A 23,861-nucleotide genomic window follows, 5' to 3' on the forward strand; every position below is an offset into this window, starting at 1 on the left:
GCTTTACCCAAATGGAACTTTTCTTGGTGCTTCAACCGGGCAAATCGTGACTTGAAGTAGTCGTCACAGTAGGCACACTTGAAGGGTTTGTCTTGTGAATGTAGGATCATGTGCTCCTCCAGATGGGGGCGCCGACTGAAGGACTTGTGACAGATCTACAAAAGCAGAACAGGAAAGAAAATGACAGAAGCAATGTGAAATTGTAGTGCATGAAATAAATCAAATAACAAGGCTAACTAGATAAAGTTTGTCAAGACAAACTTTAGGTTGGCTTGAGACAGCCTAGCTTGAAAGTTTAAAGCAGCTGTAAAAGCTTAAAGTTTTGAACTTTATATAGATTTGATTATATGATTAGCATGTTGCTAACATGTTTCAAACAAGATTAGCAAGGTGTTAGCATGTTGCTAACATGTTTCTAGCATAATTAACATTTACTTGCATTAGTAGCATGTCATTAGCAAGTTGCTAACGTGTTTCTAGCATGTTTAGTATGTCTCTAGCATGATTAGCAAGTTACTAGCTTGTCATTATAAAGTTTCTAACATGATTAGCAAGTTACTAGCATTTCATTATACATTTTTAACATGATTAGCAAGTTGATAACATGTTTCTAGCATGATTAGCAAGTTGTTCGCATGTTGCTAACATGTTTCTAGCATAATTAACATTTACTTGCATTAGTAGCATGTCATTAGCAAGTTGCTAACATGTTTCTAACATGTTTCTAACATTTTTATAGCATGTTTAGTATGTTTCTAACATGATTAGCAAGTTACTAGCATCTCATTAGCAAGTTTCTAACATGATTAGCAAGTTGTTCGCATGTTGCTAACATTTTCTAGCATGTTTAGTATGTCTCTAACATGATTAGCAAGTTACTAGCATGTTTCTAGCATGATTAGCAAGTTGTTTGCATGTTGCTAACATTTTCTAGCATGTTTAGTATGTCTCTAACATGATTAGCAAGTTACTAGCATGTTTCTAACATGATTAGCAAGTTGTTTGCATGTTGCTAACATTTTCTAGCATGTTTATTATGTTTCTAACATGATTAGCAAGTTACTAGCATCTCATTAGCAAGTTTCTAACATGATTAGCAAGTTGTCCGCATGTTGCTAACATTTTCTAGCATGTTTAGTATGTCTCTAACATGATTAGCATGTTTCTAACATGATTAACAAGTTGTTCGCATGTTGCTAACATGTTTCTAGCATAATTAACATTTACTTGCATTAGTAGCATGTCATTAGCAAGTTGCTAACATGTTTCTAACATTTTTCTAGCATGTTTAGTATGTTTCTAACATGATTAGCAAGTTGTTCGCATGTTGCTAACATTTTCTAGCATGTTTAGTATGTCTCTAACATGATTAGCAAGTTACTAGCATGTCATTATGAAGTTTTTAACATGATTAGCAAGTTGCTAGCATGTTTCTAACATGATTAGCAAGTTGTTCGCATGTTGCTAACATGTTTCTAACATAATTAACATTTACTTGCATTAGTAGCATGTCATTATCAAGTTGTTAACATGTTTTTAACATGATTAGCAAGTTATTAGTATGTTTTTAACATGTTTCTAACATGATTAGCAAGTTACTCACATGCCATTAGCATGTTTCTAACTGATTAGCAAGTTGCTACCATGTTTCCAACATGATTAACAAGTTAACTTGCTTCTAGCACGTTATTTACATGTCATTAGCATGACTGACAAGTTACTAGCATGTTTCTGATTAGCAAGCTACTAGCCTGTTGCTAGCATGATTTACAAGTTACTAGCACGATTGTAGTTGCTAGGTTTGGCTAGATAGTTAAATAGTTTAGAAATATTAGAATGGAAGTTGGAATGGATTAGAAATAGTACAAAGAAGCTTCTCAAGGGATTCTGGGAGTTTGAATTTTGACAGTTGGAGTTTGAATAGTGTTGGCTCATTTGAACATTCCGTCAATGTAAGTCTATGGGATTTTTATGATTTTTAATCTTCAATTTAATGAAATCTATAAATCGTATCAGTCTGAAAAGATAGAGCACACTAAGGGAGGTCAGTCTGAAGAGCTGGGCTGAGTTTGGTGGTTCTAGCTTGAAAGCTCTAGTAGCCTTTAGAAATTTGGCTAAGAAGAATTATAATAAAAAGCTTAAGTAGCAGATCAGTAGGTTGGCTTTCTCAACTCACGTCACATTTCCAGCCTTCAGTCTTCTTCTTCTTCTGAGTGAGAAACTCCTGGAGGTGGTCAGGATGAAACCTGTTAGCAGACAATGTGTTGCACTTTGATCACATACTGAGGCGAAGGTAACAAAACATTTCATTACCAAAACAACAGCTCTGAAAGTGTATTAGAAACTGCAGAAAAACAGCTCACAAAAAAGGCATTTTCCCCACGTAAAAACGGAATAGGAAACATGATGTAAACAAAACACAAGAATGGACCATGTTGACATTTCCAGCAATCTCTAAAGCAGAACAAAGTGACCTGGAGCCTACAGCAAATATTATTTCTCACAATCCCATCTGTTCCAATAGCAAAAGAAAAAAAGTGTTTCCACAACTTTCCAAATAAGGCAAAATATAGTATAGCTAGTGTTTTTGTTTTGTTTTGTTTTGTTTTGTCAATTGTATAATATTTTAAAAGAAAAAGATAGAATATAGAAGTTTTTCTTAAAGAATAGAAATAGAATAGAGCAGGGGTTCCCAACCTTTTTTACTCCGGGGCCCCCCTCCTTCTCCGGTCAATTTTGCAAGGCCCCCTATGCCTGACATGTCCTCTTATGCTGTACTTCTGCAGTATTTATTTTTAAACCTTTTTTATTAACCAAAACATTTGTTTTGCCTTATTATTCTTCTACTGCAAGTTATAAACAAAATCAAAAAATTCAAACAAACTTTAAATTACAACTTTAAATATACCTTATAATCTTAAGAAAGGAAGAGGTTAAGAAAACCTCTGCTCAATCCTAACTTTTTAAAATTGCCTGATGCTCATTAACACCGAGCCTCACTCCTCTTCTATGGGTGAGCATCCATTATAAAACACTCACAGGACAATAATTTGGACAACTAGGCAAATGTTTTGAAATTTCACGCAAAAATACCATAAGTATTAGAGCCCAGAGAGCACGCATATTTCGTGAATCAATAGCGGACTTATGCGTGTCTAATGCACGACTCTGATAAACACGACTGTTATACCTTAGGCACGTGCAAGTTCGTTATTACACGAATTGTCTTTACCTTTATATTAGCGCAATGGTTTGCTTTGTGCATGCAGCCGAGAGATGTAACAGTCGTTTGCGTACAGCATTTGGAAGTTTTGAGCCGCCATTCAGTCTGTATTTAACAGTGCGATGAGGCTTGCTGCGCCAAGTCTGAAGCAATCAATCACAGAACACGAGAGAGGCTGTGCTTTTGTTTTCATTTAGCTTATTAATAATGAAATTAAGGGCCCTTGGAAGTCTACCAATGAAGTGTGGAGCTACTTTGTACCTCGTAAATGGCATAAAACAGTGATTTATTTACATGGCTACTCCGATGCCCTATTCACCCTCATTGACAACCTGTTGTTAGCATCGGCTAACTAACCCCAGATTTCGGACTGCAGGACACAAACCGAGATGAGATATGCAAGGTACGTTCACACTCGGTATCATGATTCAATACACTTTAGGTCAATATCACACCGGACTTCTCCTTTAACAACTGTTTGAATCTGTCACTATCCTTTTCGCGTTTTGTGGGCGCACAGACAATGATCTATAAGAGAGCGCGCAAATGAATCTCTCTTTCACTTTAAATAAGCAGGACTCAAAAGCGCGTGCAAATGATGGATTCCAATGTGTATTAATACCCGCGCCGACATTCTAGTTCTGCTCTGTGTTCTCTGCTAAATAACTAACTGTGAATGATGCCAGCGGCGTCACTATGTCACCGAGCTGATTTTTTTGGTTTGCCGTCAGAACAACGACAATGTATATATATAAACGTTTATAAGTATACGTCTATATATACACACACGTTTCTTTTGCCCTCATTTTCTCTAATTGACGGAAATCCGTCATAGACTTGTTGCAGGTAACGTAAATCTGTCGTAGCGACGGAGAACTTTAATCCCTGTGTTTAATCCTCGTCCTCATCAGTTTCCTCCTCCTCTTCATCTCTCCCTGCAATCTCCTCATCACTTGCGCCAGCCTCTACAACAAGTTCATTATTGTACAGTTCCTCTTCGTCCTCCTCATGTTCTGCTGCGCGTCTGTTCTCATCCTCGCGCAGGCGGGCAGCAGTCAGGGCCTGTCGTCCAGCTGCGCAGGGCTGTAAAGAACGATACATTTTGGTTTAGCCATTATATAGTTTCACTCATGAATGGACTTCATCTAATGAGAGAGAGAAAGAAAGAAAGAAAGAAAGAAAGAAAGAAAGAAAGAAAGAAAGAAAGAAAGAAAGAAAGAAAGAAAGAAAGAAAGAAAGAAAGAAAGAAAGAAAGAAAGAAAGAAAGAAAGAAAGAAAGAAAGAAAGAAAGTGATACGTGAGTGCTAATTTCAACATACCTGTCCCTCTTGGAAGCACAGTATGAGGTCGTCCTCACTCCCGTCGGGTTTCACAGATTGCCCACACACTTTGAAGGACTTGATGATCAGGTCCTTGTCCAGCTTGTCCCAAGCAGCGAGAACCCAGTCCACAAGCAGACGGCGAGATGGTGCTTTTAGGTTCCCTCCACTTGTGTATTGCTTGTCTGCGTCCCCAGCCATCCACTCTTCATAAGAAGCATGTAGGCTCGCTTTGAAGGGCTGGTTCCACATGACATCGGGGGCTTGTACATACTTAGTGCAGCCTCCTGGGATCACCGCGGTTGTGATGTTGTAAGGCCTCAACTCCTGCTTGGTAGAGGTGCTGATGTGCCAGCGGTAGGCATCCCACACCAGCAGGCGCGGGCGAAAACTGAATTTGCCTACCACTGATCTGAGCCATGCTGTGGTCAAGTCGTCATTCATCCAGCCGTTGGCAGATGTGGCGATGACTGCTCTTGAGATCTCTTGCTGCATTGCCTTCACTTCACGGATGGCCCCCCGGAAGACGACAAAAGGCTTGAGTTTAGTGCCATCAGCCTTGGCAGCAAGGACAACAGTGAGATGGCTTTTCTCGTGGCCTGTTTTGAGCGAAACACTCTTCGTCCCTCTTACGTCAACGGTGCTGGGAGACACCATATGGAACCAAACGGCAGTCTCATCCATTGCAATTATGTCCTTGTCTGAAATTCTTTTCGAGACGACAGTCTTGCTCACGTAGTCGACGAATGAGACAAGTTTCTCTGTGAGGAGATCTGGGTCCTTCTGAGCCATTGTGGTGCGACGTCGCAATGCGAAGCCATTTCGGGTTAAAAACTTTTGCAGCCAACCTCTGCTAGCCAGAAATCTTTCCCCTCTATCACTCACTGTAGAGTATATTTCCAGAGCCTTGTTTCGGATCATTTTTCTTGACACTCGGTTACAATTGTCCCTCATTGAATGGATCCAATCAGAGAGCTTTGTGTCCAACTCCTCGCTAACCTTTTTTCTCCCTCCTCCTGGCAGTCTCGCTCTCTCTTTGTTTGCTGCGGCTAGATCCATTTTCTGCTTTTTCCAGTATCTAATTCTTTTCGGGTCAATGTTAAATTGTTTAGCAGCTTGCTCCCCAGAGTGCTCTGCAGCATATTCCAGCACGTTCTCTTTGAACTTGATGTCAAATTTTCGTCTCCTCTTTGGCTCTGCAGCTGACATGACTCTCCCCCTGTGGTACTTGCATGTTACTGTCACAAGCATAATGTTGACGCCTGCCCAGACAAACGTTTCTAATAATAGCCCCGGCCGCTATTAGAGACCGGCCATTATTTACCTCAGCTGACAGCGAGACCGGCCAATGTTGGAGACCCGGCCGCTAATGGAATACAGGCCAATATTAGAGGATTTACGGTATTTCTAAATAAGGTCCATTAAAAGTCAATAAATCCTTGATTAATACGAATATTTTAATTAAAATTGAGTCTCCCCATAGTATTCAATTAAAATATAGTGCATGAAATTATTAAATAACAGCAGAATTTTGAATAACAGCATTTTGATTATGGTAAGATTAAACTTATTTTAGTGAATTACGTTGCACATTTCAGCTAGGGCTGCACGATTAATCGCACGATGTTGTGAGGCGTGTTTAGTCAAAGTCGGTACTTTGATTAGTAGTAAATCTCCATCACGTGCGTTCAGCTGGAGTGTTCAGAGGTGTAAATCACTGACAAGCTACGCCAAATCGCGCTCAAAATCGCATTCGATTTGGCGTAGCTTGTCAGTGATTTACGTCTCTGTGTATTAATTGCCGCTCCAGCTGAATGCACGTGATGGAGATTTACTTCTAATTAAAGTACCGGCTTCATTGACTAAACGCGCCTCACAACATCATGCGATTAATCGCGCAGCCCTAATTTCAGCTATCATTTTGTTAGGGTGGTTACACAAAATGTTAGTTTATCCTTTCTTCTAGAAAATCCTCAATCTTTCTGCTTTCTAACAGCTTCATGTGGCCGTAAACATTTTAACGTGGCTTCAAGCACTATGCATCAGTAAAGTTTACCGAGACAACGTAAAGCCAGTAAATTTGGTGTTTACATAGAATAATGGTAATATAAGTTTACCTTATGGTACAAACCCAGAGTCTCCGCTGGTTACATAAGTTATAAACAAGCTTTTTCCATTTGAAACTTGTGGTTGCATTTCAGGGCAAAGCAAAAACAACATTGTAGAACAACAATATAAAATACGGGGAACTAGTTTGGTTTTTCTACAATTAATTGTACGACAAATTATACTACAATTGGAAAATACTATACATTGATAAACTGTTCTGCGTGATGAAGTTTAATGTCTCCGACAGCCCCTGTAGTCCCATTTAGCAACAGTCTTTTTTAAGAAACGTAACAGTTTTAAAAAATCATGAGGGAGGTGTAACTGGTGTGTTTTGTCATACAATAAAACGTGAAAGTATCTCAAGCTTGTGTTAACCACGGACCTTATTTAAAGGATTTAACCAAAATCCCATAAAAAAAAAACCATCGACTTTGGGGTGATGGAACCGGAAGTGCTAAAATGCTAACTCGCTTCCGGGTTTTTGCCTACAAAGTGACGTCATAGTTCCCCCACTCTATTGCTCATATATACAACAGTTCTTTCTAGTCCTCTTGTGCATTGTTTCAATTTACAACCTTTCGTTATGTTTCGTGGCTGAAAACAGCCACTACTTTAAACTGCTGTAAAAATGTATCAGATAAATATTTTTTTCAAATTTTTTTGCATAAATCTATTAATCAATCTCAGTCCTGCTCAAAAATACTAAATGTTTAAAAAAAAATCAGGATTTTAACTCTTTAATTGCCAAATTCCTAAATGATGTCACTGATTTTGGGGGAAAAAAAACACAAAATTACTCATTTTCAATATAAAAGGTAATTGTGGCCTGGATTTTTTTTTACCTTTTTAACAGTCTTGGACATGTGAAAGATTAGTGAGAACATTGGCTTTCATGCATTGTTAGTTTTGGCGCAGCATCAGATTTTCATTTTTTCTCCCTCATTTATTGTTTGTGGCTGTTTTTGCCCCATTGACTTCCATTATAACCACATTTTTTGATTGCAAAGCCATGACACCATATAATGCTGAATTCTTGATTGTTTGTGGTTTTCCCTGTTGGGAAGGGGTCAAATTTGTAAATTGTACTGTTTATTATCAGTTGGCCCCATTAACCCTTTAGATAGGCCTTTGCAAAAAAAAAGCTTAGTTTTACATAGAGTTCTATGGAGTATAACGACATATTATAGTGTGCGTGTATGTATGTGTGTGTGAGCGTGTGTGAGTGTGTGAAAGTGTGTGCGAGTGTATGAGAGTGTGTGTGAGTGTCTGTGAGTGTGAGAGAGACCTCTGTGCACCTTGATACACCTCAGAAAATCAAAAAAAGCACCTCAGCTCTCAGAACTAAATGGTAAACAAATACATAAATATACTTTCTTTATTTTTGTTTACTCCATGTCGTTCTGAGAGCTGAGGTGCTTATTTAGATTTTCTCAGGGGTATCAAGGTGCACAAAGGTCTCTCTCACACTTTCACACACTTTCACTCACTTTCACACACTCACACACGTTCACACACACATACACACACGCACATTATAATATGTCGTTATACTCCATAGAACTCTATGTAAAACTAAGCTTTTTGTTGCAAAGGCCTATCTAAAGGGTTAATGGGGCCAACTGATAATCAACAGTACAATTTACAAATTTGACCCCTTCCCAACAGGGAAAACCACAAACAATCAAGAATTCAGCATTATATGGTGTCATGGCTTTGCAATCAAAAAATGTGGTTATAATGGAAGTCAATGGGGCAAAAACAGCCACAAAACAATAAATGAGGGAGAAAAAAAGAAAATCGGATGCTGCGCCAAAACTAACAATGCATGAAAGCCAATGTTCTTACTAATCTTTCACATGTCCAAGACTGTTAAAAAGGTAAAAAAAAAATCCAGGCCACAATTACCTTTTATATTTAAAATTAGTAATTTTGTGGGGTTTTTTCCCCAAATCAGTGACATCATTTAGGAATTTGGCAATTAAAGAGTTAAAATCCTGATTTTTTTTTTAAACATTTAGTATTTTTGAGCAGGACTGAGGTTGATTAATAGATTTATGCAAAAAAAATTGAAAAAATATTTATCTGATACATTTTTACAGCAGTTTAAAGTAGTGGCTGTTTTCAGCCACGAAACATAACGAAAGGGTAGTAAATTTGCCCACAGTGTACTGTTGAGTTTTTGAAAAATTTCAAAGCATTTTCCCAAAATATGTATCAAAATAAGATTAGTCACCAAAAATCATTCCATTTGCTTTAACAGAGAAAAAGTTGTGGCCAAATTAAGACTCAACAGCACCCCTCAGTGGACGAAAACGTCCCTAACAACACATAAGGGTTAAATCTGAATGGCTGACAGTAGTGTGCTACTCTATTGATATCAGAACTCCAACCGTTTCACTGTTTGTATTACTCCCCTTCCAGTATTTCTCACAGTGAGTGTCATGGCCACACTATCATGGGCCTTAAACTTGTTGATAACATTATGTTTGGTGGAAACAGGAACACTAAGTTCTCTGGAGATGTGCTTGCAGCCTTGAGATTGTCCAAGCCTGGCTATAATATTGTGTCTGACCTTTTTAGATAATTCTTTGGTGTTCTTTCTTTTATCGATGCTTACTGAAGTACATACACAATGACACAAAACAGGAGAATGAGTCATTTTCTCTATTCAAACTGGCTTAATATGTGATTGGAAATGAAACAGGAGAGTTCAATCAAAGTACACAAGAATCACTTGCTTGAAATGGAAATATTTGTAACTACTTTTGAAAGGTGCCAATAATATTATCCAGGCCATTCTAGGATTTCTCTGTGGTGCTATCAAAAGTTTAATAAATTATTTAGATTTTTTGTTTTGTTGGGCTGCAAACTGAATACATATGTGGATACCAGCGATGTAATGATACTGAAAACTCATGATACGATAATCTCAATACAAAGTCCACAATACAATATTTATTGCGATATAAAAAGAAAGACAAATGAAAACGTTTTGTACAATCGTGGCCATAACTTTTGAGAATTACATAAATATTGGAAATTGGAAAAGTTGCTGCTTACGTTTTTATAATAGCAATTTGCATATACTCCAGAATGTTATGAAGAGTGATCAGATGAATTGCATAGTCCTTCTTTGCCATGAAAATTAACTTAATCCCGAAATAAACTTTCCACTGCACTGTTAAGAAGGCTTCAGGGCGTCCAAGAAAGTCCAGCAAGCGCCAGGATGGTCTCCTAAAGAGGATTCAGCTGCGGGATCGGAGTGCCACCAGTGCAGAGCTTGCTCAGGAATGGCAGCAGGCAGGTGTGAGCGCATCTGCACGCACAGTGAGGCCAAGACTTTTGGAAGATGGCCTGGTGTCAAGAAGGGCAGCAAAGAAGCCACTTCTCTCCAAAAAAAACATCAGGGACAGATTGATCTTCTGCAAAAAGTATGGCGAATGGACTGCTGAGGACTGGGGCAAAGTCATATTCTCAGATGAAGCCTCTTTCCGATTGATTGGGGCATCTGGAAAAAGGCTTGTCCGGAGAAGAAAAGGTGAGTGCTACCATCAGTCCTGTGTCATGCCGACAGTAAAGCATCCTGAGACCATTCATGTGTGGGGTTGCTTCTCATCCAAGGGAGTGGGCTCACTCACAATTTTGCCCAAAAACACAGCCATGAATAAAGAATGGTACCAAAACCCCCTCCAACAGCAACTTCTTCCAACAATCCAACAACACTTTGGTGAAGAACAGTGCATTTTCCAACACGATGGAGCACCGTGCCATAAGGCAAAAGTGATAACTAAGTGGCTCGGGGACCAAACGTTGAAATTTTGGGTCCATGGCCTGGAAACTCCCCAGATCTTAATCCCATTGAGAACTTGTGGTCAATCCTCAAGAAGCGGGTGAACAAACAAAAACCCACTAATTCTGACAAACTCCAAGAAGTGATTATGAAAGAATGGGTTGCTATCAGTCAGGATTTGGCCCAGAAGTTGATTGAGAGCATGCCCAGTCGAATTGCAGAGGTCCTGAAAAAGAAGGGCCAACACTGCAAATACTGACTCTTTGCATAAATGTCATGTAATTGTCGATAAAAGCCTTTGAAACGTATGAAGTGCTTGTAATTATATTTCAGTACATCACAGAAACAACTGAAACAAAGATCTAAAAGCAGTTTAGCAGCAAACTTTGTGAAAACTAATATTTGTGACATTCTCAAAACTTTTGGCCACGACTGTACATTTTAAAGTTAAATTACTCTTTCTAAAGCACTTTGAGAGTTCAAAATTAAGAGCTCCAACTGATGATCTTAACTAAGAAAACTTAAGTCAGTCAGTGAATTGACTTGAACCTGAACTTTAAAAGAGACTCAACCCTCTTATTATTGCATTCACAGTGGTGTTTTCGGAAGCCAAACAAATTAGAATATAGTAGGGATGTAACGATATTATCAATATCGTGATATAGCAATAGCAAAACTGTCTCATTATTATCGTGGTCACAAGATGATATGAAACGATAGGTCTTCCTGGCAAAAAGTGTAGTTTTTAAAATATATTTAAACTTCTTATTTTAACATAAAAGGTCTTCAAAGTTGTGTTTTAGACCAGGGGTTCTCAACCTTTTTTACGCCGGGGCCCACCTCCTTCTCGGGTCAATTTTGCAAGGCCCTCCTATGCCTGACATTTCCTCATTTCATTTTTTAAACCTTTTTTTAATAACCAAAACATTTGTTTTGCCTTATTCTTCTACTGCATGTTATAAAAAACCTCAAACAAACAAACAAACTTTAAATTAAAGCTGAATTTAAAGGAAAACCCTCTGCTCAGTTCTAACTTTTTAACACACACACACACACACACACACACACACACACTAGGGATGCTCATTTCGGTTAATTTTCCTGACCGACAACCGCTGCTCGTTATCCGAACATTAACCGTTAACTGATAAAATTAGAATAATAAATTAGTTTAAAATAAAAATGGAATGCACGAGTATCTGTGATGATACATTAAAAATACAAGCAAATGTTTTATTTTAACGTGCAAACAGCAGCATACAGAGCAACAACAAAAACTGTATTGACATATACTTAAATTATCACGCATCAGCAGCGGTTCTGAGAACAGAGAAAATCTGAATGAAAAAAAAAGAATAATATAAATAGGCCTACACTAAATATGTATAAATTAAATAACTACCTAATTAAGATGACAAAACTAAAACACACTGAATCCTTTTAAGCGCTTTGAAGAACTGTACCGGTCTTATTCTTCTCTTCGGACATAAAAAATATATAGCAGGCCAGCCAATACCTCAGTGTGCCTAGTTTTTAACATGTCCACATGCTGTACGGATAGGCAGGACCGCTGCCTGTTAACCCTTAAAGACCTAGAACATTTTTGGGGCACCTGAGGCACCTGTATATTTCTTTGTTTTTTCAGACCTATTCTAGCAGTCAGCATCAATTGTCATATATCATTATAAACATAAGAACTTGAACTTTATGTCTAGCTAATTTAAAATTACAAATTTCCTTTTGTTTTCTCTAAAAATTAGTGAATTTCCAGAATTTTAGGAAAAAACGCTACCAACAATTGGGTGTTTTTTACTGTGTACTCAAACAAAAACTCCTGAAGTTTAGATTTTTTTCTTTAAAAATTTGTATTTAGGTGTTTTACACTTCCAAATAAAATTTTGTCTATATATAACATTCCCCAAGCAAGTTATAGCCAATTATTACAATATTATTTAGGTGCTTTTCAGTGAAAAACTGGCCCATTTCGTTTATTGACAATATAGATCTGTCCAAAAACGTTTCAGGAGTAAAGTCATTGCAGAAACAGTGTTAAATAATAGCAAAACACAGTAAAAAATAATTTACTATTTCATAAATATATTCTTAATCCAAAAGATGAACAATAAACACAAATAGTGTAGAAAGTAGCACAAGAAAAAATGCACAAACTGTCTTGTGCAACAAAAAAATAAATAAACAATCCAAATTATTCACAAACTACACACAAAATGAGAGAGAAATATACAGAGTGCAACCGAAAAAATAGTACAAATAATCTTTAAAAACTATATAATAATTAGTTACATAATATAACAACCAAATAGATGGATCTGCTGGCTGTAGTCTGCGTCGGAATCTATTTTACCGGGACATCGCCTAGTGACCGAAAACCCACATTCCAGTGCTTTATCCGATATCTACTGTTGTTTCATCCTTGTTTTTGGTTTGTTTTATGTCAAAGGGCTCTGTCGTGAGTATTTCTGTACATTTTCAAAGAATGCTGTCATGCAAATGTGTTATTTTGCGTTTGTTTTCATGCACGCAAGACGCACTTTGCTTTCACTTTGCGTCTGTTCAGATCTGCAAAGAAACATACTAATCGGTGGTTCAAAAGACCAAAACCTATGTTTATTGGTTGAATAGATGACAGTTTGAACCAATCGGGGCACAGGGGTGGGACTAAGCATCAACAATCGTTCCTGTTTGGCTCAGAGGACCAAAACGTGTTGATTTCATCTGACGAATCAGTGCTGAGGAAATGTGATGACGTAATCACGCTTACTACGGAGCCTCTGAATATCCAAATGAGACAAATGCGATATCACTGAAAAGAGCAGACTCTGTACTTTACGAGACTTTTTAAAGCATTCAAATTGGATTAGCGGTTCAAAAGTTATTAAACATTTAAGACCAATAGTTATTTTTAGCCGCCGGCGGCTGTCTCGGTCTTTGAGGGTTAACTCTTAGATCCGCGAAAAAACACCATCACAAAAACCCTTTCAATTTGCGGTTCGGGACTTCCATCCACTGTCATGTGCGTGTGGAGAAGCGCGTGTTTTACAGCGTTCAGCAATAGCCAATCACAGACATGTATGTTGATTATCACTGTGGCCAATCAGAGGAGGCTATGTTACAATCCACTCACCAACCAAAGTGCCGGTTTCAGTTTTGCTGATTTCTACACTTTCGCGAACTCTCTTATTAAAACAAAGAAAGTGTTGGCATTATATAAATAAGAGATTAATTGTGCAGTGTAAAGGTTATTTTATTACTTTTTAATAACTTTATGAGATTGCGATGAACTCTAGGATGAGTGATAGCTTTCCAGTGATTGTAACGGGAGCGCCTATTGCGCACTTTCTAGACTATAATTCATTCAGAATTTGAATACATTCACTCACGGATTCACTCTCTGATAACCCAATAACGCCACTTGCCATTGAGCTGCATATACTACATCTGTTTACTAGGTAAAGGTGAAGCGAAATATGACTCTGTACAGCCACACTGCACGTGTCGACACGCACGCGTGAGTAAACAGATAACTTACAAATAGAATTATTTCTTTCACCATGCAGCAAACGTAAAAAAAAAAAAAAAAAAAGAATAGAAAAAAACCCTTTTAAACCATTTAACTGATAGTAATAATCGGTTAAAATTCTTACTGTCAGTTTAACGGTTAAACGGTCAATATGAGCATCCCTATTTTCCACACCTCAGAACGGCTCAGTTCACAGTGAATGAATGCAGTGAACTGGTTTATTGCATGTGCTGTGAGTTTAGTGTGTGTTTGGGAATGCAACAGGCACCAGTTAGGCTTTATGTTTGCAGCCGATAATTACAGAATTTCACTAGATTTGCAGTGAGATTTTTACAAGCCTGTTTTTACTAAAGCTGGAGATTTCCGTCAAAATAAATGCTCCACAGCTGTTTCCGTCAAAATGAAAGCTTAAAAGAGCAGTATGAATTGCTGACAGTGAGAGGTTTAAATGGTTAAGATTACTGCAGTCCAAATTCAAAATCTCTTTCAAGGGTAGGAATTAGGAAAGTAGTAAGTAATTTCTCTACAGTAGTCTAAAAATAATGTACCTATGAAATATTCATTTTAATTTATTTTACAGTGCAATTGTTTTGCAGTATATGGTTATTACTGTCATTGTTTTTATATTCTAATTTGTTTGGCATCCTAAAACACCAGTGTGAATGTACTTTAGACTGATCAGGTACAAGTCAATTCACTGACTTTTTTTCTTAGTTACAAACATGGGTTGGAGTTAAGTTTGAACTCTCAAAGTGCATTAGATTATTTAAACTCATAAAGGCACAACATTTTTATTTTTTCCACAATAAATATCGTATCGTGGTTTTTGATATTGTTACATCCCTAGAATATAGTAATAATAATAACAACAACAACAACAACAACAATTTTATATATAAATGAGAGCTTTTATTTTGACAGAAAACTCCAGCTGCAGTGAAAACAGGCTTACAAAAACGCATTTCACTACAAATCAAGAGAAATGCTGTAGTCATCTGCCATGAAAATAAAGCATAACTGGTGACTGTTGCATTCCTAAACTTGCGCTAAACTCACAACACATGCAATAAATGAGTTCACTGCAATTACTGTGAACTGAGCCGTTCTGAGGCGCAGCAAACACCGGAGCATTAGCTGATCGCCTGAAGGAAGTGTACTTGATGAAAAGAATTAAGCCATATTGTGCTTTCATTTGTGCATTTCATTTGTGTGACAGATACTATGCCAAAGCATAATGGCCCAAAACACACCTTTAAAGAACTTTTATGTTAGCATAGGAAGTTTAAAATTTGTACTGGAAAACCTATTGTTCCATATCATCATGTGTCCATGATAATGAGACTTTATATCAACGATATTGATAATACCGTTATATCCCTGGTGGATACCAAAATATGTGGCTTACTTACAAAGTTTAAGTTTTCCATATACTTACATAAATGTAAGCATACATTTATTGCATCATGCTATTGAGAAACTAGCCTATGAAATTAGTGTTGCAATTAGGGCTGTGTGATATGGACAAAAGAAACCTATCACGATTTTCTTAAACAGTATTGTGATTTCGATTTTAATCACAATTTTGACACAGACATGTTTTACAGTGTGAATCTAAAACATTTTTTTTAAAGGAAAAAAATTATATCTGTATCAAAGACCTGTAACATGTCTCTAAAACAGAAGGCGGGAAAAAAAAAATCACCTAGCAGGTGAAAAAAAGGTAGGAGCACCAAAAAAAATGTAGGCGCACCCAATTTCTTTTTAGTAATGCACTGATCTTGATTCTTCATGGCTGATTTTGACAGCAGAAGCACGTGATCAAAGTAGGCTACTCTTTCAATATTCAAAGTGTCGCTCTCTAAACACGGGATATTAAAATTGCTTTTGAATGCGTGCCCGCGTTTTACTTTTGGTTTCGTTTTACCGATCGTGCGAGAGTCTCAACGGCGCTGAGCGTGCATTCTACAATAAAAGAGATTATTTTAACAAAACCATTTGAAATATGAGAGGACACAAACAGGATTTTGCAAAGCATGTCCCTAGTGGAAAATACGCCTCTGTGTGAGTGGAACTCTGCCGCTGAGTTATCATCTGATGTGAATGAATGCCGCGTTGTACAGTAACGTATATGGACACGGAGGCGCCAGAATTGTATCTGACAGAATGTACCCTATAGCACGAAATATATTATATTTCTACAAAAGCAGTTTGTGGAGAGCTTTTATTTTTCACAATTGAAAGAGAGAATGGCGAACCTGTCACTGTATCAGCTCACAGCAGTCTGTGCAGTAGTTAGGCTAGCGAAAGTTTGGTAAAGAAATGAAACCAAGTCGGACCACAACAGTTTCTCGCACTCGCACAAATGCTCCCAAATATAATTTGAGGTCGTGCAGATTAAATTTTTGGGAGCATATGCGACCAAAACGGTCGCAATTTAGAGCCCTGCCTAGTAAAGGTAGAACAAAATGTCTTTAGAATAAATCTATGGCAAAAAGTAAGTATGTGTGTGCGTATGTGCGTGCGTTTGAAAAAACAACAACCCAGACCACAGTGTCCCACATAAAAACAATTAGAACACTGGCAGAGTCTAGCTGCTTTCTGCTAAGAAAACCTGCATGACCATTTCAGGTTTCAAGCATGAACGTTGGCATGTTCTTGCTCTCTGTTTAGGCGCGCTGTGTTGTGATCGGCTCAAACAGCATGCTGCGGGAAAAGAATCAGTCGAGTGCGTGCCAAAAATCGTGCTGTAAGGCGATTTAGAAACCGTGCATGTTCACATCGTGATTTCGATACGATTTCAATTAATCGCACAGCCCTAATTGCAATATAAAAGCAAGTTTTAGTAGTCATAAAACTTGATTTTCTAAATACACATTCTAATTTTTTTCTTTTTCTTTTGATTCTTTCGTTCTGTGTGTTCTGGACATGTTTTATGAAGCTCACCGACAGGGATCTCCACTCACCTCTTGACATGTCTGCTGAGAGTCTTCTTGCTGGCATGAAGCTTGTTACAGAAGGGACACTTGTGCTCTTTCCTCTGGACAGGCGAATCACTATCATGCTTCTTCTTGTGCACAGTGAGGTTTGATTTGGTGGAGTAGCATTGGAAACAGATGTCACACTGGAACGGTTTTTCTCCTGTGTGTACTCTAGTGTGACTCTCATATTTACCTACGAAAAGAGGAAAAAGCAAATCAATGACTCTGTAACTGTAACTGTACAAACCCTAATGTATGACATTACAGCAACAACAAAAAACTGCACTCATTTTATTTTGATGCAAGAAATAATAATAATAGATGACAAACTGCTTAATAAGGTTTTCTTAAACAGTGAAATTATTTATTGGGTTTTTGCTTACTTATGATATCAGGACAGTTGTAAAACTGTGACATTTTTGACTATACTGCACTAAAAATGAATTTTAATACAGGAATTAAAAACATGCTCTTAATATGTATATTCAAAAGTTTGGGATCAGTAAGCGTTTTAATGTTTTTCAAATAAGTCTCTTCTGCTCACCAAGCCTGCATTTATTTGATCGAAAGAATCAACAGCACAACAGATAAAATGTTTAAAATGTAATTTATTGCTGCTCAAAAAAACCTTTATTATTATTATTATTATTATTATTATTATTATTATTATTATTATGTTGAAACAGCTGAGTAGAATTTTTTTCGGGTTTCTCAGATGAATAGAAAGTACAGAAGAACAGCATTTATCTGAAATAGAAACCTTTTGTAACATTATAAATGTCTTTATCATCACTTCTGATCAATTTAAAGCATCATTGCTAAATTCTTGCTAAATTAAAGTATTAATTTTTTTCATTACATTTAAATGCTGATTTTTGGATCTTCCTATTCAACACAGAATCCTGAAAAATACTTACAAACCTATTCTAAATATTGATGATAATAATAAAAAAAAATGTTTCTTGAACAGCAAATCAGCATATTAGAATAATTTTAATTAATAAAAAATAATAATTAAATTTAGCTTTGATCACAGGAATAAATTACATTTTAAAACATATTAAAATAGAAAACAGATATTTTAAACATATTGTACAATATTACTGCTTTTGCTGTACTTTGGATCAAATACATGCAGGCTTGGTGAGCAAAAGAGAATTCTTTAAAACAAACATTAAAAATCTTACTATTCAAAAACTTTTGACTGGTAGTGTATATATAATGGTTTCCACAAAAATATCAGTTTTAACATGAATAAGAAATGCTTTCTGAGCAGCAAATCAGCATATTAGAATGATTTCTGAAGGATCATGTGACACTGAAGACTAAAGTAATAATGCTGAAAATTCAGCTTTGATCACAGGAATAAATTACATTTTAAAATAGAAAACAGTTATTTCAAACTGCAATAATATTTCTTTTAATATTATTATTTAAATTATTATTATTGAAAATATTACTTTAATATAATATTATATATCACTAAGCATAAAAAACATTTGACTTCCTTTACATTCTACTTCTCACCTATGCGATCAAAGGTCTTGTCACATTTGGGACACTTCAAAGTCTTTTTGTTAGTGCTCTGGATCACAATGGGCGCCAGTCCTTCTGGAAACACATGTCCGGTGACCTCTGTGGCTTGGCTGTTCTCCACAACGGCGCGACTAAATGTCGGTTCGGCCTCCTTCTGGGCTTCAGCTTGCTCTACAGCCTCTTCTTGCTTCTCAGCATCTTCACATTCTACATCCTCGACCTCTGCCGCAACGGCCGTTTCTTCTCGCACCTCCTTGCTAGTTTGCTCTTCCTGCTCATTATGTTGCTCTTCCTCACTTTCGTCATCCTCTTCCTCCTCCTCAAAAGCAGCAGCATCGTCCTTTGGAGTTCTTTGGCCAGGTTTTCCAGACAGGACATGGACGTTTTCACTCTCCTGGGTATCAAATTTAGCAGGGGTCCTTCTCTGACGGGCAGATCTGCGGGTAGTGACCGCAGATGTGCTTGCCATGCTTTGCTCCTCCTCAACTTGGCAACCAGCGCTGTGCGTTTTAGCCAGGTGATTCTCCAAAGACTTCTTATAGCAGAAAGTACGATTGCAAAATGAGCATTGAGCTCCTGCTTGCGTCTGGACATCGGGAGTCTCCGGTTGAACCTGCTGAACATCACTTTCTTCATCAGCTTGAGCTGGTGTTGCCCACTTCGCTAAAAGATTGACAGCTTCCATCATGTCTAGCAGACAGGCAGCATCGGCCAAAGCAGGAATCTGGCTTTCTGAAACGTCAAATTCAGACGTGTACAGGAAGTTGATCAAATGTCCAAATGTGGAGCTCTCTATGTTATCAATGGTAACGTGGTGCAGCTCAGGGTTTTCGCTGAATTTGGCATGAAAATACCCACTGCCAAAAGCCAAAACCACCTTGTGTGCACGATACGTCTTTCCACAGACCGTGACAGTTGTGTCACAGAATGATGGCATCTTCTGCCGATCTTCATTCAAGAACTTTAAGAAACACCCATCAGTTTGGAATATTCTCAGATGCCTCTTTTCTGAGTCTTTAATGACCACGTCAACCTCGCTCCTAACATCAGATGTTGCTGTCCTCTGTGTTTCTTTGCTGCTGATATCCTTCACTTTTGAGGTCTGCTGAGGTGCACTTACTTTTTTCTTCATGTTTAGGGTTGCTAACACAAAAAAATCACTGAAAAACAAAACAAAAAGTGACATAACATTATAGGACTATTATACTGACCATTTAGTAATGAAGCAAAACTGAAGAAAACTAGAACTTTTTTTGCATTAATCTGTCCAACATGTTCATAGTTAATGTATTACATCGGAGCGCATGCTTCTGCTGCTTTTATCTTTATGTCTTCCATTTCAAAATATTTTCATTTTTAACAATCATTATGTTAGTTTCTATAAATGTGACCCTGGACCACAAAACCAGTCTTAAGCAGCACAGGTATATTTGTAGCAATAGCCAAAAATATATTGCGTGGGTCAAAATTATCGATGTTATGCCAAAAATCATTAGGATATTAAAAAAAGCTCATGTTCCATGAATATATTTTATACATTTCCTACCATAAATATATCAAAACGTAATGTTCGATTAGTAATATGCATTGCTAAATACTTCATTTGGATATCTTCATTAAATATTTAGATTTGTTTTGCACACTCAGATTCCAGATTTTAGTTGTATTCTCAGCCAAATATTGTCCAATCCTAACAAACCATACATCAATGGAAAGCTTATTTATGTTACCGCTTTCAGGCGATTGTATAAATCTTATGACTGGTTTTGTGGTGCAGGGTCACAAATATTGATAAATCTAGTAATTCAACTGCTTTAAGAAGAACACATTGAGAATACATGATGGTTTCATGCTCACTATTGTCTCCATCTATCTAAGAAAATCTAATGAGGTTGACAGTTGACATGTGTTAATTTCATTGACATTTAGTTTTTTGTGGTTTTACTATGAATACAACTTTTTAAAATGAGGTAAATTATCTAAAAATGATCCCAAACACCTTCAGGCCTTCAGCATGAAGGATAACTCTAATATCATCTTGTTTTTTCCTATATAGCTGATGCCGCTGACAAATAGCAGGGACACTACTGTGAAACCGAATATATATATATATATTTTTTTTTTTATAAATGTACCTATTTATTCAATCAAGATAAATTACACTTTTTTTTAACCTTAACATGCATTATAACGTAAATATAACATCAAAAATTTGCTAAAATAAAGTGTAAATACAAAATGTCACATTTGTGTTGAGTACAGTGCCTTGCGAAAGTATTCATACCCGTTAATTTTTTTCACGTTTTATGTTGCTGCCTTTTAAAATCCTTTTTTCCACATCAATCTACACTCCATACACCATAATGGAAAAGCAAAAAAAAAAAAAACATCTTTAACATCTTTTTTTTAATTATTATTACAAATTAAAAACCTAAATTATTCCACTGCATAAGTATTCATACCCTTATCTGGGACAGTTGAAATTTAGCTCAGGAGCATTCATAGTGCTTGTAGATGTTATTACACTTTGAGTGAAGTTAACCTGTGGCAAATTTAGTTGAATGGGTATGATTTGGAAAGGCACACACACCTTAATAAAATATTAATAAAACTGCTGAAAATGCATAACAGAAGAAAAAACAAGGCCTGTGGTAAAAATCAAACTACCTCTACACTGCAAAAAATGCATTTCTAGCTTAGATTTTTTGTCTTGTTTCCAGCCAAAATATCTAAAAATGTATTTTCTAGACAAGTAAAAACTATTTTCAGAAAAAAAACAAGTCAAAATTCAGCGTTTTTGTTTTGCTTAGAATAAGCAAAATAATCTGCCAATGGGGTAAGCAAAAAAAAAAATCTTATTTTTAAACAGAAAACAAGATTATTTTGCTTACCCCATTGGCAGACTATTTTGCTTGTTTCAAGCAAAAATGCACTTAATTTTGACTTTTTTTCTGAAAACAAGACAATAATTTTTACTCATCTAGAAAATCCTTCTTGATTTAAAAGCTTCTAAGCTAGAAAAGCATTTTTTGCAGTGTAGAGCTCAGTGACAGGATTGCATCAAGCCACACATCTGGGAAAGAGTTGAGAAAAAATTCTGCTGCATTGAAGGTTCACAGAAGCATGTAGCCTCCATTATCCATAATGGAAGAAGTTTGGAACAACTAGGACTCTTCCTAGAGCTATGTGTAGATGGGAAAATCTTACAGAAGGACAAACATCAATGCAACATTCCACCAGTCTGGGCTTTATGGTGGTGTGGCATGACTCAATCCTCTCCTCAGCGAAGACACATGAAAACAGACTTGAATTTGCCAAAAAAAAAAAAAAAAGCAGCACCCAAAGGACCCTCAGACTGTGAGAAACAAGAATCTGTGGTCTGATGAACCTCAATTCCATGCATCGTGTTTGAAGGAAACCAGGCACTGTTCACACTGCAAAAAATGCTTTTCTTACGTAGATTTTTTGTCTTGTTTCCAGCCAAAATATCTAAAAAATCTTGAATCAGGAAGGATTTTCTAGACAAGTAAAAATTATTATCTTGTTTTTAGTAAAAACAAGTCAAAATGAAGTGAATTTTTGCTTAAAACAAGCAAAATAATCCGCCAATGGGGTAAGAAAAAAAATCTTATTTCAAGCAGACAACTAGATTATTTTTCTTACCCCATTAGCAGATTATTTTGCTTGTTTTAAGCAAAACCTAATTTTGACTTGTTTTTACTAAAAACAAGACACAAATTTTTACTTGTCTAGAAAATCCTTCCTGATTCAAGAATTTTTAGATATTTTGGCTGGAAACAAGACAAAAAATCTAAGTAAGAAAAGCATTTTTTGCAGTGCATCACCTGCAGAGTACCATCTCAAATATATGTTGATAGCAGCTTCACGCAGGGTGTTTTTCAGAGGCAGGGACTGAGGGACTCGTCAGAGTAGAAGAAAAAGCTCAATGCATCTGAGATAGCCTTATTGAAAACCCAGTCTAGAGCATTCAGAACCTCAGACTGGGCAGACGGTTCACCTTCCAACAGGACAATGACCCTAGGCACATAGCAAGAGTGAATGTCCTTGAGCGGCTCAGCCACAGCCTGGGCTTGAACCCAAACAAACATTTATGGAGAAACCTGAAAAGACCCCATCCAAGCTGACAGAGCTTGAGAGGTGAAGATGTAATGCCAGATAATTGCAAAATGTTGATGTGCAAATCTTGATGCATCAAAAGACTTGAGGCTGTAAAGGTGCTTCTGCTAAGTACTGGGCTAAGGGTATGAATACTTACGCAATGTACTTATTTCAGTTTTTTTTATTTTAATACATGAAGTTGTGACAATTCTGTTTTTGTTTTGCAACATAACAAAACATGAAAAAAAATGAAGGGGTATGAATAATTTCGCAAGGCACTGTAAAGTTACATCCTAGTGGACTCTATGGCTTTTTAAAAGCAAAAAACTAAATGAAACAATAAAATGGCTTTAACTAATTTTAAATGATTAACGTTTGTTATGTATTCACCATTGCTGACATTTGTTAAATCATAATAATTTTGGCATGAACTTGTGTGTTGACTTAGTGGCATAGAGCAGTAACTTCGGACAGAAAGAAGAATTGACAGTTCCAAACATGATAACGTTTTGTTTGCTGTTTTTGATTTGAAGAGAACGGCACAGCGAAACAAACACATTACCACTTGATCCGCATGCATTACACTGTTCTCCCGATTCCAAAATCTAGCTTCTTGCGAATGAGGACAATGCAAATCTTAAGTGAACTACCCCTTACGGCCCCCCATTATGTCATGCGCCCACAGGGCCCCTCCAGAACAGGAGTGCGTTGACAAACGACCACAAAATGGCCCGTGGCAAACTGCAAACACTGAATTAAATTCCAGTTCCAGTCTTACCTTTGAAGAGATTAAACGTGCGGTGGTGTTCTGAACAGCTCACTTATTTTGCCTTTGTATACAAATAACAAAATACACCTTTTTCCGGATTATAAAACGCATTGTGTCCTTTTTCCATCGTCCAGAATCCCGACGTCTCAACAAGCTGTTTAGTCATTGGCTGAAAGCGAAACGTCTTCCTGTTTCATAGGTTAAAATATATAGCTTATTCATCCTCCGTAAATAACGTTTATGCAACCTGAAATTTTGTGAAAGTTAATTGTGTATATGTTTTAATTTATAAATAACAACAGCAACAATAACAACAATAAACGTACCATGACGTCGTCCAGACGAAGCACAGCATTGTGGGTAATGTAGTTGGTGTGCGTAAACGCAACTTTCCCCTGCCGAAATGTCCCGTTCAAGTATGATTCAGTTTCACTCTTGTGTATGGTGATATTTTTTTCCACACACGGGATCTTTGTT

At 36.9% G+C, this 23,861-nt stretch overlaps 1 protein-coding gene across 1 annotated transcript in view; it reads right to left on the minus strand.

The window, feature by feature from the left end:
- zbtb41 (zinc finger and BTB domain containing 41) overlaps nt 1-23,537 on the minus strand; it is a 39,032-nt gene extending 15,495 nt beyond the window's left edge. The window contains exons 1-5 of the mRNA XM_073849113.1: nt 23,394-23,537; nt 18,488-19,656; nt 16,946-17,153; nt 2,177-2,246; nt 8-155 (exon numbers count right to left, since the gene is read on the minus strand). Of these exons, the coding sequence (XP_073705214.1) occupies nt 8-155; nt 2,177-2,246; nt 16,946-17,153; nt 18,488-19,628 (1,567 nt within the window). The 5' untranslated portion in view covers nt 19,629-19,656; nt 23,394-23,537. The remainder of the gene's footprint in view (nt 1-7; nt 156-2,176; nt 2,247-16,945; nt 17,154-18,487; nt 19,657-23,393) is intronic.
- Nucleotides 23,538-23,861: the final 324 nt, after the last annotated feature.

This window comes from Garra rufa, chromosome 10, assembly GCF_049309525.1.
Source record: "Garra rufa chromosome 10, GarRuf1.0, whole genome shotgun sequence".
NCBI classification, from domain to species: Eukaryota; Metazoa; Chordata; class Actinopteri; order Cypriniformes; family Cyprinidae; genus Garra; species Garra rufa.